Consider the following 17031-nt stretch of genomic DNA (forward strand, 5'->3'; position numbering starts at 1 on the left):
CAGTAAAAGGGTTTTGATGTTATTAATTAAATTAATTAGCCTGCAACTGAAAAACCAATGTTTTTATTTAACTTTTTTTTCGTAGATCGTATTTATTTATGGTCGTGAATATGCAGTCAAATGTTGTTGGTGAAATTTGCGGACACCCTGTATACGATCAAGTACGAAACTTGTCGATGCTCCCTTTAACATTGAATCCATACTCATCCGTGAAATAGTAATTGTGATGGTAAGTAGCGGAAAAAGAAGAGGAAGTGTAGAAAATATTCTTGACAAAAAAAAAACAATTTAATGCGAACGATAGTATGGACAGAATTTTTCGGCACTGAAAAGAACTCCATACTGTCTTTTTATTAAACAGAAATTATTACAGAATACTTAATGTTTCAACCTTTGTTAATTAAAAAAAAAAATTATAATTACTACTTATAAATATTGATTGAGAATAAACATATCTAAAACTTGAGGGAACATTTAAGAACGAAGACCTAAGTTAAACGTACTTAGTTTTAAATTGAAATAGAAAATTTAAGGATTGAAATCTGGATTTTTCCTCAAAATGACGAATCCTTCCATTATAGGTGTTAAAGCGATATACTCTTCTGTAGCGAGTTCAGCTCTCTCGCCATAGGCCAACAAAACGGGAGTCGTATGAGTTTGAAAACCAGTTATTGTTTTTGGTTTACCTGCTTGACCAACCACATCGACAGCCTAAAAGAAATCAATCAAAAAATGTCTCGGGAACAATCTTATTTATTACTCACCAAACCAACTCTCACTGGAACAGGAAGGGGATTCAAGTCTTCGTCAAAAGTAACGAGCATCCTAGGTTGCATCGCAGCAGCTAATGTATATAAGAGGTAGTGGGACCTACCCAGAATAACTGCAAACAAACATGTTAAAAATCAGTTACAGTATAAAAAAACCTTTCACTCACTATTTTTCACATCCAAAAATCCAACTAATGTGGCCATAAGCCCAGCAACCGCTACAGGACTCATAAGTTGTCTGTCGCTATGGTACGGACTAAGTGTCAAAGTTCCTTTACCCAAGTGGGTCAAACCTTGAGCGATGCGCACCATAAACAAGTTGTTGGGATCCTTGGCATGGAATTGAGCTAGTTGTCTCAACATGGCCGCAAGCCTAGCATTGTTTGTTCCTGCTCCAACTAAGCCCATAGCAAAAATAGCATTATGAGCAACCTCAGCGTCGCTATCGTGAGAAAATTTACTGAGTGTGTCTAAGATGCTTAACTTCGGATTAGAAACGGAAATTAGTCCAAGTGCTAAAGGAACTGCACGACGAATTACAGGTTCGCAGTAGCGGAGCAAATGGCCGAACGTTCGGAAGGCCATCTCGCTACCGATATCTTCACCCATACTTATTAAAGCAATACCAAGTACCGCAATAGCTTGTCTGGGAGACAAGTCCTTTTCTTCTTTAGCTTCCTTTTTGTCTTTATCTTTAGTATTTTTATCAGTACTCTCGGAAGCTTCATAATGTTCTGAACAGATATGCAAGAGATGTTGGACCTTTAGTACATTTCCAGTACCAGCATATGCACAGATATCAACCATTGTTGTTGCCATGGATCGGAACGGTTCCGGGATAACTTCCAACGCTGCAATAATCGTATCCACACCTTCTTGTTTACCTAAATGACATAGTCCCAGTCCAAGTGGCAAAAACCTAGCGTAAGTATCTTTCAATTCGGTTTCCGATTTCTCCATAAGTGTCTGCATAATTGTTGTGGTGACCTGAGCATTGCCAGAACCAACTGCAATCATGCCACAAGCTAAAGCAGACATTCCAATGACCTCCATGTTAGATTTTGGATCGGAGAAGACAGGAGTTAGCAAACTTAATACTGCCTCTCGATTTGACCCTACATAGGCCAAACCCAAGCCTACGATAGCACCAATCCTCATAATATTGGTATTATGTAAGACATAGTCACTCAAAAGGGCCAATGCGGGATCGCATTCATTTCGAACACCACAATTTACTATTCCACAAGCTAATAGTGCACCTGATTTAATATGATCTTCCGAGGAATATAAGTATTTATCAATTGGGGTCAAACCTCCATCAACATCCCAAAGAAGAACTAAACCAAGAGAAGCCGTTGCGCTCAACATGCCATGTTCCTTGTTTTTGTACAACCACTTGTTCCCATCTTCCATCAAAAGCTTGTCCTGGCCAAATGCTGCATTTACAAAGCCATTTACAAAACTCGCCGCCAGGTTCTGCCTAGCCGAGTCCACTTGACTGCCACCAAACTGAGGTCGTGTATTTTCCAAGTGGGATTTGTAAACGTCTTCCGGTGTTTTAGGATCCATTATATCAAGCTGAACAAGAGAATCGTTATAGATTTTATAGCAATATAAATACAAGTATGTACTTACCTCTCTAGCCAAATTTAAAAAGTGGTTGTTGAGATGACAGTTTGCCATAATTTCAATTAAATCTTCATACTCTGGAGTACTTTCGGGAATTTCGATGTAAATTTGTTGTCTACCCAACATAAAAGCCAGTTGTTTTTGAATAGCACTACAAATATAAATATTAGAAGATGTGATTATTTTATTTTAAAAACTTACATATCCGGGCAAGAAGTAAATATTTCTTCTATAAGACTGTGATCATTGAGTTGCATGGCTAAACGCAATGCTTGAGGATACTGCTTAAATTTGCGGAATAACAACAAAGCAGTTTGAAGCAGGGTTGTATTTTCTGGATCGGCTACGTAAGGGACACAACTAAAATTTAATTGTCAATTATTACTCTAAAATTATGAATTAGAAGTGTACTTTACCTTGTGAGATACAAACAGACTCTAGTATATATATTTTCATCCACATATTGTTCCAATAAATCTAGTCTTTCTATTTCCATTAGCAAATCGCAGGCCTCGGCTTCTGCATTGTGTGCCATATTGTAAGGAACAATCTGCTTTGTCAATAAGATAAGTTTATCTCTTATTTCCTTATTTTCTGAAATATCCGTTTCTGCCCATTCCCCAGCAATTTCTCCCGACAAATGACTGCAAGCATATTAGAAAATAAGTTTTAAACATTTTATACATACCACATACTAACCGCACGTATTCGTGGCCCCAATCTCCAATTTTGTCCAAATCTGAGAATAAACGATACTTCAAACTTTCTCTTCCATCACCCATAGTCATTGCTAAGACGGATATAATATCGGCACACATCGTTTTTGCACTGGGTTCTTGAATTTTTTCATAAACTTCTTTCATAGTTTCGTAATGAGGTTTCATAAATTTAAGAGGTTTCGGCACTGAGGTCATGGAGGTAGTAGATGCTCTGATATGATTGCCCAGCGCCTGTAGAGCTGGTAAGTAAAGCCTTTCATCGTTTTCTTGTAGTCTTTCGACACATAGATTTAATTCTTCTTGCAACTGCCTATCTTCATCAGACTGAAAAACCAAGATTAAAATCATAAACATAAATGCCTACTAATTACTTACCAGTTCATTTTTGTTCTTATCATCATCATTTGCTTTGGTTTCTACCTTTGCAGGTTCAGGTTTAGTTTCACTAGTCATCTTTGCGCAATTTACAATTTTGTTCTCAGGTATTAAAAAACACTAATTTTACATATGACAATGAAGGTAAGTGATAAAATACAGTAAACCGCAGTATCTCCGTTATATTAATTCAAAATTTTTCTAAAACCACTTTTTTAAGTCTTTAACCCCTCAACATGGAATTGTGATAATTTGCTCTGTCATGTTAGTTCTACCTTTGTTGATTTCAAATTTGCAGCGGTTCCTATTAAAAGGAAATAGCGATATACCACGTCAACACGTTGAAATGAGATAAAAACAATGAGTTGCCTATCTTAGTACAATTAGGAATATTTTAAGTTTGCGGTTGGTGTAGCTGATTCGTTTTCAGCTATTCTGTTTTAGTGGTTGTACGACGTGATCGTGACCTTACCCTGAATTTAATTTAAAAAAATTAATTTTATTAATTGAGGTTGTATGATTACCGTACTAGGTGATTACTAGCAATTCATCAGGAGACCTTTCTTTTTTTTTAACAGCAAACTATTTTAGATCAATTAATTAAATCAGCCCAGACCCTATTGTAAAATTCGTTAGTTCACCCTGTATATTCGAATCAGCTAGAAATCTGGGAGGAAACAAATGGCGGTTCATTTCAAAATGAGTAGATAATCTTCAATTTATAATGAAAACTTCAGTGAAATATATCAAAATTCCTTGCAATCTCTCTAACCATTTTATTAAATGCAACCATAATATCCTTGAAAACATGATTACATTATGTGAATGTGCCTATAAAAAATTTAATATTATTTATTATTCATCACAATTTATGGAAATAATTATTTAGTAATTTATAAGCAAGGCTAATAATTTACCCATACTATCTTTTAGTGAATACATTTTCATTTAAATAAATAAATAGGTGAACACGTGGATATATGTAATTTGTCGGGTATTGTAAGGAACAATGAATGATATAATGAAGAGGTCTAATTGTGTAATTATCTCAATAATGAAATGTTTCCATTAACGTTTGACGTAACAATATAAGAAGAAAATTAAAGATTCAGTCTCTTTGAAACTCAAAGACGTGAAGGGAAATGTATGAGCTTTTGTTCCCGAAAAAGGAAGGAGGTGAGATTTGAATTTCCCGCTAATACGTTTCCGGAAATATACGAAAGAAACTCGAAATTACCGAGGTAAAGAAAATATCGATGGTGCTAGCTCAATGTAGTATAATAAATATTTTTGAAATATATTTTAAAAAAGTGATAAATCTTTAAGTTTGTAACAGTGTATTTTAAATATGAAGTTTCTCGATAAGAGGTAGATAAAATATAACAAACATATTAATTAATGAATATGCCAGAAATCGGAAATCCTCTTGGACTCTTTCATTTGTAATTTTCAATGGAGTAAGTTAAATATCCTGCTGTAATTTAAGATTCTTGAATGCTATGCTTTTATACATATATACCTTTCTATGTGTATATGTGTATTTATTCATACATATACACATTTTTAATGCTTTCTCTGTATCTCTTTGGCACTATATTTAAATAGTTGTTAATGAAAGATATCACACATTTCAGAATTGCTTTGTGTTAAAGACTACCTTAATGTTTATTTTATAAATGCGGTAGCATGAGATAGATACACAGGAAAAAGACGACATTGCCTTTTAGAATGAGAGAACACTTTAAGAAACACAAATTTTGACTTTAATTATGTACTCTATTGCATGTAAGTTTGAAAAATTAATGTTGTGTTTTGTGTTGTGTTCTTTGAAGCACAAGGAGGAACAAATTCCTCCAGGGATAGTAACATGGTCACTATGAATTCCGATAAGGCTGCCGCTAAGCGCAAGCCAGAGGCTAATAATGGCGGTTGTACGGGAGTGAGTAACGAAGAACCAGTGTCCATACAGCCAACCACCAATACTGAGGAATCTCCCAACCATCTACTGTACAAAAAGGTTTGGTGCTTGCCCTAATCTCAAACTTCTTGCCTTATTTTCAATTTACTATTTGCTACTCAGTAAATCTTATACTACATAATATCTTCAGTTCATTTTAAAAGTTCTAGTGGTATAAGATTTAAGGAATCTTTTTTTCTTTTATGAAAAAAAGTACTGGGCTGCAAATTATGGCATCCTGCATTATGTTTTTAGATGGAAAAAATTGTGGAACAAATGCAAGATGAAGTTACGGGAGTACCGGTTCGCACAGTGAAAAGTTTTATGTCAAAAATACCATCAGTTTTCACAGGATCTGACCTCATAATGTGGATGATGAAAAATTTGGACGTGGAAGACCAGCAAGAAGCTTTGCATTTAGCACATTTAATGGCGTCCCATGGTTATTTTTTCCCCATAGATGATCACATGCTCACCGTAAAGAATGATAACACTTTCTACCGATTTCAAACACCATATTTTTGGCCTTCGAATTGTTGGGAACCTGAAAACACCGATTATGGTAATAAGAAAGTCAATAAAAAAAATTCAGTTAAGTAAAATTGTCTTTTTCAGCTGTTTACCTTTGTAAGAGGACAATGCAGAACAAGACTCGGTTGGAATTGGCTGATTATGAGGCTGAAAATTTAGCCAGGTTGCAAAAAATGTTTTCCAGAAAATGGGAATTTATTTTTATGCAAGCGGAAGCTCAAAGCAAAGTTGATAAAAAAAGAGACAAATTGGAAAGGAAAGTGTTGGATAGCCAAGAACGTGCTTTTTGGGATGTGCATAGACCGATGGTAAGCAAAATTGTTTCCACTATAGAATATATAAATACTAGTCGTTTATTGACGGAACTGCTGAAGTTGATGTATTTTTTCAGCCTGGATGTGTAAATACTACAGAAATTGACATAAAAAAAGCATGTCAAATGAACAAACCCATCCATGGTGTAAAAAATATGTACCTTGTAACACCTCGAATGTCTCCTTCAACTTCTGGTTTGCCACCGAAAAATTCAACTGAGCAACTTAAGAAACAGATCATTCTCCTTAAATCTAGACTGGACAGACGGAATATCAAATTATCGAAAGCCGCAGAATCGTAAGTTGGAAAACATTAATAAATGGTATGAGTAGAACACTTTTTTTAGGTTTGTGGCATATTGTGAGCAATATTTAGAGTACGACAGTTTTTTTGTGGCACCGGAATATCCAAACCCTTGGATATCTGACAGCCCTGATTTATGGGAACAAGAAAAAATGGCAAAAGACATATCAGCACGCAGAGTGAAACGGTGGGCTTTCAATTTACAAGAATTACTGCAGGACCCTGTCGGAAGGGAGCACTTCGTTCGATTCCTCGATAAAGAGTTCAGTGGAGAAAACTTGAGGTAATCAAAATTACACGTTGTAGTTACTAATTATTTTCGTTGTCAGATTGTAAATAATTACTCAACTTTCAGGTTTTGGGAAGCGGTCCAAGAATTAAAGGCGTTGCCTCAAAGTCAAGTTCAGGACAGAGCAAAGGAAATTTGGGCGGAATTTTTAGCACCTGACGCAAGCTGTCCAATTAATGTTGATGCGCGTTCGTACGAACTCACTAAGAAAAATATGGAGGTGCTCGACCGATGGAGCTTTGACTGTGCAGCGGTAAGATTTAGCAATTTGACAGGTTGATTTTGTATACTAAATTCACGATCCTTTAGGCACACGTATATCATTTAATGAAGAGTGACAGTTATTCAAGATATTTGAGGTCCGAAATGTACAAGGAGTTCTTGAATGGATCAAAGAAAAAGGTAAGAAGGGGCAAGTAGTTTGGTGGTGGTGTACTTGTAGTTTTGTTTGTCAAAAGGGGGAAATATCTTTTTAGAAACTGTAAAGTTGCATTTACATGTGTATGATTACAGTCATGTGTATTTATATTTTTTCGAAATGAGAATGTCTCATACATAGAACTTCACCTATAGTAATATTTTTAACGGCTTTAATGACTGTTCAGATAAATATTCGTGATGCTTTGTCGACATTTCCGACCGTAATGTAGAATTATCGGAATGTTATGGTTTGGAGTATAGATTGGAATTATTTTTCTGTTTGATGTGTAAATGAAAAATTCTGTCTCTAAATTTTTGTGTGTAATAATATCATCCAGAAAATTACAATTGCTCAAACTAACCATAAATAGAGAAAAAAAGATATGTTTTATTATTTTATAATGATAAAGACATAATTTTCTTATGTTTTTACAGACTTCTGTGAAAGGGATACGTTCAATAGTTTCATTTTCAGCACGAAAAGACAACGTAACTTAAGTAAAAAAAAAGTAATCAGAACTGTAAAATCTATCGACAATACTACAAAAAGGCAGCTACACTGGCAGCTTTTTAAAGTTTTTTGATTCCCAGAACTTTGCAAAATTGTTGTTAAACAGTTTGGTTTATTTTGAGAGATGCGATTGAAATAAAATGATATTTAAAGAGATATTGGAAAAGTGGTTATAGTGACCCAGTATTGTTGTTAATAGCAGAGATTTGTGTTATTTTGTTATGTAAATGTTGATATTAAATTTTGTAAATAACGAGGATATTATTAAATTGTAGCGAATGAATTAAAGTAGGTCTGTTATATCACAGGTCTGTGTTAACTTTGTTTATTAAAGAAAAACCATTGTGATAAAAGCACAAAATAATAATGTTCTTAAAAAAATAAGAGACAACATAAAATATATATTTATAAAAATATATGTGCGCCCTGTATATGTAATTGTGTGTATGTGTGAGATAGGTTATAAAATTTTTCATAATACTGTGTCACTGTCACCCGGATTTTATTATTATTTAAAGTATATTTTAAACGCCTTATCAGCGTGAGGTAAATGCTAGGAAGACACTGCCATTTTGAATCAAAGGAAGGAGTTTCACATTGCAGATAGTCTGGGTTCTTACCCACAATAATTGTAGTACCTTTTTGACCAATTTACCCTCGATATTTATTTTTCTTCTATTGGCGACATTATTTCCATGACAATCTATATAAAAATGAATTTACACTGAATATTTAATAAATCGTCTCTCATCTGCTAATAGAAAATATCCATATTTCTAGATGCAAACATTTAATCTAACGAATTTTAACATCGATATGATTATAAAAGTTGCCAGTTTCCGAAAAATAAATGAGAGGGCAGTCATTTAGTATTTTATGATCAATAGACAACAAGCGCACCAAACCCATAATTTTCTTAACATCGTTTGCAAATGTACCAAAATAGCTTGTAGTATATTGATTAATAGTACTGCGTTATATGTAGGTTTATGAATGAATTGCCAAAAAGATTTGCATTTCTTTTAATTTTTTTTTGTGTGAAAAAGTATATCCTCAAGCTACTTATTTACACCATTGGAGGCTGCCAAATGGCAGCCTATCGGCATAATCTTTACAGTAATACATGGTGTACAAATAAGCTTTAGAGAGTATTATTACGTTGTAAAGGAATTGAAAACATATAATTCTTTTGAGAATTGTCCATAATTAGAAAAATTACGTGAAAATACAAATAAATTATATCGAAATTTAAGGAATTTTATTTTCCTAACTCCTGTCCAATGTATTTATCCTATATGTCACAGATATATTTATTTCTTCCTTAATCCTCTTATATTATCAAAAATCCTAAAAATTTTTACAAAAAATCAATCTTTTCACAGGAAAATTTCATTAATCTGTACAATTTTAAATAGGTGAATAATAAACAAAGAGCATGAGATAAATATATTTATTGTATTATATTTCTACATGATTGTGTATATTACAATACCTTATAGTTAATTTATAAAAAAAATCTTCCACAGCCCCATACTTCAATAAATAAATTTAAAAGTAAAGTGGGATATGGTTAATGCAGAATGATATTGCATTGTTATAAAAAAGTATCACAATCATTTCCTCATAATCTAAATATAAATACACAAATAATAGAGAAACATAATATCTCAGTTCAACTAATGATTCATTAATAAGGAACTTCTCATTTTTTCTAAACCTCAAGTTACGCAGAGACTTTTATTATCCTTTTTAACATCAAAATTTAAACAGATCACTTTTCTTTATAAAAAAAATAAATTATTTGTACGTTTTATTTACAACGTCTTTATGGACTTAATCTTCAGAGCAGTATGCTATGCTGTACGAACAGTAGTGCCAACTTTACTTTCTTCCCAAAATATGCGCTGGCTAGACTAGAATTTTCTTGAGCTTTATTAAATTGGTATTGCTGTACTTTGCCATATCCAGGGGAAGTGAAGGCTCATTTTTCTTTGTTTGTGTATGCCACACCAGTATCTGCAAACATTTACAATTCAATCCTTTGATATCCTTACTTATACCAAAATATACAGGGTGGTTGGAAAAGTTGGTACAAAATTATATTATATATCTTTATTTATAACCGATTTTGATGAAACTTATGATAGTTCAAAAACCCTTATGGTATGATTATTACCAACAATTTTCATTCCATTATCTTAACCAGAAAGAAAGTTATTTTCAAAAATATCCAAATGATAAGACTCCTTTGGAGGGCCATATCTCAGTAACGGTGCTCCGGAGGACCAATGTTTATAGCAACTTTTTTACTATTTTTGGCTCTACTTTCACCTTCTTAAATTTTCTACCAACTTTTCCAAACGTCTTGTATATCGGTCTTTAAATCACCCAATTTGTTTTAGAAATTGTATATTCAGTATAATCCCAATTATTCGAACATCTGTGCATCCGAAAATTTATATGATAATTCAAAAGATGAAATTTGTTCTTATTTTCACAAAACAAGTTAGTTTGTGTGCCAGTTGTACATATTTTATTGATCAAAATCAGAAAAAAAAAATTTAAGATTGACCGATGAGATTTGAAATAGTACATTAAGTGAAGAACTAGAATTTGATGGGGAAAATAAAAACAAACTACAACTTTTGTTTTGATAATTGTTGAAATGGCAAAAGGTAAAGGAGGGCCACGGCATAATATATCAGTTTTGAAAAATTGTAGATACTTTATATACAGTCTGTTTAAATTTTACACTTGTATATAACGAACATGAGCGCCGTTAACCCAGAACCCAGGGGGCGAGGTCAAATTTAAAACAGAATACATAAGTTCGAATAACCAAGGTTATACAGTGTATTGACTAACTTTTGTACAATTATCTGCCAAAAGTTCGACTTCTTTGGGTTCAAAAGGTGCCAAACTTTTCAAAAACCCGTCCTCTTCAAATCCAGGCTTAAATGGCATAGCCGCTTTTGGACGTTTCAATAAAAAATCCACAGATACAGCAAACCCTGCCATATCTACAGCAAATTTCCTTCCCCCGATCCATCCATCATAAAAACCTGAGAATATTCCATCCTTTACAATAGGGGAACTTACACCAGCCTTTGTTATCAAGCCCACTGGAAACATTGACACTCGTTTTGTATGTCTTATCTAAAAATATAACTGCTGTTTCCATTTTGCTAGATGTTCATATGTACATTTTTTTATTCAATTCATGGAATTCATATTACTAAAATAGTTTGCACACTCGTTTTACCTCTTTGAACAAATCTAAATCATAGGTGTTATCGTCATCGGCAAAATAAAAAACTCCAGTTTTGGCATTTTCCCTTATCCACGACAACCCCTTATTCCTGTTCGAGACACCTCTAGGTTTAGGACCTTTGGTTTTGTTTTTATATTGTGCGGGCATAGGAGCTAAAAAAGCAAAAAAATAAAATATAAATGAATATTCTGACCGACACTTTCCAGATTAATAAGGTCACCTAAACCTCAATAATCTTGATACTGACCGACTGTGTAATAGTATGTAAGCCCAGATTTCTTTAAAACATCCTCTATGAGATCATTTGTATGGTAGGCATCCTCTATCACTAACCATATTATTTTTGGTACTAACATTAAAGTATGAGACAGTCTAGTCAATTCCGCAATCTGTTCAGGTCTACTATAAGTAGGCGTTATTATATATAGCGGGGGTAAATTCCCAGTGTCGGGAGGTACAATGTTGACACACTAAAAAAAAAAAGATGTTCACTGAAAAATATTCAATATAATTCAACTATATCAAATAAATTACAATAATAAAATAGGTGACATGGATCTGAAATTTTTGAAAATCTCATGAATAGATCTAAATACAAAATTAGCAAAAACTCATGCTGACTTACCGGTACTGACACTTGTATTGGTACTCGTCTTTCGACGAGAGACTGTGGTACTTCATTACTGCTTTGTGGTATGACCCAAGGGTTATACAGGTGATATTGCACAAGAATAATGAAAGCACACACAAATACGATCAGGTAGAGTTTCATGGGCACCTTCATAATTGTGGGAGCTATCTTTCGCTATAAAAAAAAAGAAGGAATTAGCGAAATACTTCATTTACTCCTTTATAAAAAATTACATATTGATGTGGCAATTTTAAAATCACAACCAAATTTAAAATTCAAAAACTCATATATAGTATGTTTCGGAAATAAAAGGTCAGATGTAGTAATAGATCGTTTCAGAGATACAGTGTGCTGAAATTAGAAAAAAATTACTTTTTCTGAAGTATCTCCGAAGGTGTTGCTATGCTGACTATGTCGTAGGTGGTAATGTGTCAAAAGTTCAGCAAATCATTGGTATAGAAATTTTGATATTTTTTCGGAGTTATTTTCTTAAAAAATTAAAAATTTCTACAACAATGATTTATATGAACTTTTGGCACATTACAGAACTCTAAAACGGTTCATTCTTCAAACATGTGCTTTTTCCTTAAAATTTTATTTGATAATAAAAAGTATTAATCGGATTTGCGAAGTACTCATTGGCGTCGTGGTACTAATCCCTCGTATCTACGCCACTGGTTGACACATTTGTGTGTTTAAAGTGGTCCAAGTTTCATTAGTCTACATCAAACATCCCTATTTCAGAAAATGTGATATCTTTTTCTAATTTTAACACTTAAAACAATTTCTTAAATTACCAATGTATAGGACCTTACTTATTTCAGAAACACCCTATATATTATTTGAGGCCTTACTCGTCATCAAATTAAAATTACATTGGATTTACTAGTCAAAGGATCGTTGCCTTTTATCAAAAGTTGGTTTCCTGTTTGTTACAAGACCTAAATAATTTATGCGTTCATTCAAATGATTGTTATTTGACTTTGAAATAGACGTTTTATTATAACTTTTTAGTTAATTGTATGTAGCTACTATAGGCTTAATTGTCATTTCTAGACTGCAGGATCCCATATTATTACTCGCAGCTATTAAGTGTTTTTATACTGTTTGTCATTTTTCTTTTTTAAATACAATATACAAGATTACAAACTAAATACAAAATCTATAACTACTGGGCTTATCTGTTAAATCTGGTCAAAAGCAAATACCAAAGATAAGAAGTTACTTATTATACCGGTTTATTTTTTATATTCCTAAAGTTCCATAATTCTCCGAACAGATGTTTAAATACTGTCTTTATCATGTTTGTTCTGAACATTGTTTAAATTCACTTGAGTACACTATGTATTTTATTTGCAAACTACGTAATATTATGAATAAAAACATAATCTCTAGCAGATATACTTTAGTAATCCCAAAAAAAACTTTTTATTGAGCTAACAATTTTTTATGTTTCTAATTTTCCAGTACGTTATCTTTATTGTCCCTAAATAGATAAGATAATTAATTAGTATTTTTTAGCAGTTTGATTCATTTAATAAATATTTATGGTCTAATTTCCAAAATATATCTCCATGTAGCTTTTCGTGTTATACCTAAAATAGTTTTTTTTCGGCGAAATCTTTCAAGTTCCTATTTGAAAAACATCATAATAACACTTATCAAGTCTATAGAGATACAGATCTGATTATAACATCACAAAAATTTGTAATATTTAGGAATACTTGAACCAGATGTCAGATATAAAAAACACTCGAGATTATGGAAATATTTATACAAAAATAGAAACATTTTCGAAATTTTATTATGTCAGATGGTCACGTATGTACATCATTTAAATTTATACAAAACGATTTTAAGATTCGCTGCTGGAACAAACATCAGTCATTTAAATCTTCATCTCCGTAATGCAACATATTGCAAACAATCTTAAGTGTATGATTACATCTATTTTTAGGTTAATTCACGAGTGACGAATAGAAATTAATAGAATTTTAAGCGATTTTTATGCCAACGTTCTTGTTATAATTGTATTTTATCTTGATTTTTATTTTTGTAGATTCGATTTTTATTTCAACGAATTTAAAATATAAAAACAAAATAACATCAAGATATCGTAGTAGTTACTCCCTTTAGATCATGTTTAGTAGTTTTCCAGTATTTTTTGTTTTTTCCGCGTCGTCATACAAAATATTTGCTTTTCATTAGGATAATGTAAAGGTAATAAAAAAGTAAAAGCAGGAATTTACACCATACATTATCAGTAGCGAATACTTATTGTCGATTTAAAGTACATATTATGTAGATACATATTTTCTCTATTCTGTTATTATACACAAGGTTGGTAGTTTTATCTTTTTAAAAGCAAGTAATTACTTAGTCTTTTTTTTGAAAACTTTTACAAAAAATCGACGATTGTTTGAAGGTTTAGTAAACAACCATCCTTTGAATATTACAAAGAACGCCTCTGTTTGCAAGCTAATATAAACAATACTTGGCAGGAAGTATATATTTCCGTGTGATAACCATAATGCCTGTTTTGATTTTATAGTTCCAATCAAGTCGGGTCTGGTAATATTTGTGTCATTCATACATTATTACACAGGGTGTTGCATTTACAGAAAATTAGTTCATTAGATTAAGTAGGTTTGTTCATGTGAATTATCTTTTTGATTGAAACACTGAATTTGATTAGGTTTTGCGCAACTACAATCGGTTCTAGTACTAATCCTTTTCTCTGAATTATGAATTAGTATCGTACCTTTACAATTAACCATAAATAAATTGTAAGGCTTATAATACTTCTATTCTGATAAAAAGATTAAACATAAGTAGCATTCTTTACTGTACAAATAATTCCATAAAAACCTTTTATTTCTCTGATATTAAAATATTAGCCATAATTTTCAAGTTTTTGAGAGTGCTAATGCGTCAGTGATTAAATTAGTTTTTGACCACCTGCTAGAGGTCGCCATGGCCTTAGTCGGTGGCATTTTATAACAAACTTTTTTGAGGTTAGGTTTTTCATAGTCGAGCCGGTTGACTTTAGAACAGTCGATTGCTTTTTTCTCAAAACCGGTGTATTGTCAACGAGTTCAATAAGAGCAATATATTTTTGTAAAATTAAATTTTACATTACAATATACGACGTACACCGTAAAAAAATATCACTGGGTAAGGTCGTAGCTAGCGACCTGTTAAAAACCAATAACACTAACATATTTAAGACAAAAACTTACTTGCTGCAAATTTTAATGCATTAAACTATTGTTTTAAAAATATATAGCTAAAATTTCTTGATGTTCTAAATCTAAATAGTTTTGATAAATCGTAAATTTTTAACGACTCGTCTCTTTAAAGATTAATAAAAAAATTAATTTACTTCTGAACACCATGTGTATGTATTCTATAAACCATTCTTTGGTTTAAAGTAGATAGAAAATTTGAATCAAAATCGTCTTAATGTAAATAACGAATCTTTTTTAACAAAAAAATCCTAGAAATTACCAACCACCAAGGTTTTTAAATAATGCTTTTAAAAAAATCGGATCAGATATACCTGTTTGTTTATTAATTAATTAATTCCTAATATTCTACCCTGAATTTTTATAATAATCTATAACTTGCATTTACGTTGTTTTTATGTGTATTAAAATTAAAAAGAAATAAAATGTAAATAGTTTACGTACCCTATCAAAGCCCCACATAAGGAATATTCGGTAAAATTCTACTAACTACTTTATAACTTTATTCTAGACAAATGTTTTTTTATTCGCCAATCTCATATGATGATAAAATCTGAGTCTTATCTACGTGTTTGCCATCGTGACGCTGTATAGGTAATTTTTTTGCACAGCATTTATTATACCCGAGATAGCGTCAGCAAAGCCGTTGCTAATGAAAAAAAAAATATTGAGAAAATTATCTAATTCCCGAAATTACTGGGTAAAATTACGCAAAAGTACAACTTTACGAAATTTAATTTATATGACTGCCTATCAGTGCAGGACTTGCCTTAAAAGATAAACTTTATGGTGTCACATTTATTCGTGCCAAACATTCCAAATACTTATTGGTTTCGTCACATTTCGAAGAGAAGCTATTTGATCAATAACATACTTAAAAGGTATGTTAGGAATTAATATCTTAATTATTAATTTATAACGAAATCGTAGGTACGTATCGTGTTTCATTGTGTGACTATATTTTTTCGTCAAAAAAAAATTCATCTGTAAAAAACGCCCTATATATGAATATGACGACGTGTATGCATACATTTAAAATTTATTATTTAACAGAGCTTTTTCATGAAAAAAGACAGGGAACTTTAAAAACTGAGACATGCCTCCACTTGTTGATTTTATTAACATTGATTTTTAATTTATTCACGTACCAGAGAATGAAAAACAGTCTAAACTATACATTTTAGCATTTTATGGTTTCCTCTGCATCTACATCAACTGATTGTGAGGTAAATAGACATCCGGTTTTTTAAGTCATAATATTATTTATTGATATCTAATCTTTTTGAAGTGCAGCTTCTAAATAATTATTATCGATCATTAAAGCAAAAAGGGCCGGAATTGTATGAATTGAATTCTATGATAAGGGCAATTATATTTTTACTATAGGCTCTGTTTCTAGACAGGGCACATGTAGTACAAAACGCTCAATATATTGATTAGAGTAACGACATGCACTACACCGGCAATGCACCAGGAAACCACCTTGTATGCATGTATTTTAATGTAGGGCCATTAAAAAATTGTCTTACCTGTAATTTCCTTCCTCGTTACAATTTTTTTGAAGCAGTATCCTTACAGCCTTGGACATCCTTATATTTATCTTGTATTTTCTCGCCTTTTTTTATTTATGGGTACTTTCAATTCATCACTTCCCTCGGATATATATTAATTAAATGATCCTCCGGTTAAATCACTCGCTTGAAAATTATATAACTGTCCAGTGTTTTGGTTAGAACCAGCTATTGTATCGCTTATGTTTGTATGGTGCTTACTAAGTTAAGGGATATTCTATATTCACCCTTATACCATACTCCGATTTAATCTATTCTATTCGTTGCGACTCAGACAGGAACGAGTCGGACGCGAAACAGAAATCCAAACGGCGGTATCTTTTTCAAAGGAAGCGCGGAGTCAAACCATACGTAATGGTATCCGTACCCTACGCTGCCTCTGGCTGTAGATGGCGCCACACGCTTATTTAGAATTTAATCGCTCAACATTTTAGATGTTTTCACAATTTTCTGAATTAAAAAATAATTTAAAAAGAAACAGGATATTGTTGTGA

The 17031-nt window shown here is 32.3% G+C and overlaps 3 protein-coding genes across 6 annotated transcripts; 1 reads left to right on the forward strand and 2 right to left on the reverse strand.

Annotated features, from left to right (window-relative positions):
* Positions 1-287: 287 nt before the first annotated feature.
* Positions 288-3775, reverse strand: LOC108907442 (26S proteasome non-ATPase regulatory subunit 2). The gene is made up of 8 exons (XM_018711115.1): positions 3494-3775; positions 3099-3442; positions 2816-3043; positions 2601-2759; positions 2406-2550; positions 938-2348; positions 765-883; positions 288-711 (listed from the first exon to the last, which is right to left on the reverse strand). The coding sequence occupies exons 1-8, from the start codon at positions 3569-3571 to the stop codon at positions 529-531; spliced, it is 2667 nt and encodes an 888-aa protein (XP_018566631.1). The 5' UTR covers positions 3572-3775; the 3' UTR covers positions 288-528.
* Positions 3776-4744: 969 nt separating this feature from the next.
* LOC108907356 (regulator of G-protein signaling 7) lies at positions 4745-9068 on the forward strand. 2 transcript variants are annotated; one of them, XM_018711004.2, is made up of 9 exons: positions 4745-4950; positions 5326-5510; positions 5706-6012; positions 6066-6289; positions 6373-6593; positions 6643-6882; positions 6955-7141; positions 7198-7290; positions 7744-9068. In XM_018711004.2, the coding sequence occupies exons 2-9, from the start codon at positions 5361-5363 to the stop codon at positions 7804-7806; spliced, it is 1485 nt and encodes a 494-aa protein (XP_018566520.1). In that variant the 5' UTR covers positions 4745-4950; positions 5326-5360; the 3' UTR covers positions 7807-9068. The 2 variants fall into 2 exon arrangements, with proteins under 2 accessions (XP_018566520.1, XP_018566519.1); XM_018711003.1 differs by having other exon boundaries at positions 4745-4861; positions 7744-7847.
* A 186-nt stretch (positions 9069-9254) lies between these two features.
* Positions 9255-16822, reverse strand: LOC108907349 (galactosylgalactosylxylosylprotein 3-beta-glucuronosyltransferase P). 3 transcript variants are annotated; one of them, XM_018710994.1, is made up of 6 exons: positions 16496-16822; positions 11716-11895; positions 11338-11560; positions 11082-11242; positions 10685-10975; positions 9255-9835 (listed from the first exon to the last, which is right to left on the reverse strand). In XM_018710994.1, exons 2-6 carry the CDS (start codon positions 11872-11874, stop codon positions 9728-9730), a joined length of 942 nt encoding a protein of 313 aa, XP_018566510.1. In that variant the 5' UTR covers positions 11875-11895; positions 16496-16822; the 3' UTR covers positions 9255-9727. The 3 variants fall into 3 exon arrangements, with proteins under 3 accessions (XP_018566510.1, XP_018566509.1, XP_018566508.1); XM_018710993.1 differs by lacking the exon at positions 16496-16822 and adding an exon at positions 15411-15512; XM_018710992.1 differs by lacking the exon at positions 16496-16822 and adding an exon at positions 12956-13039.
* Positions 16823-17031: the final 209 nt, after the last annotated feature.

Source organism: Anoplophora glabripennis, unplaced genomic scaffold, assembly GCF_000390285.2.
Source record: "Anoplophora glabripennis isolate ALB-LARVAE unplaced genomic scaffold, Agla_2.0 scaffold5, whole genome shotgun sequence".
NCBI classification, from domain to species: Eukaryota; Metazoa; Arthropoda; class Insecta; order Coleoptera; family Cerambycidae; genus Anoplophora; species Anoplophora glabripennis.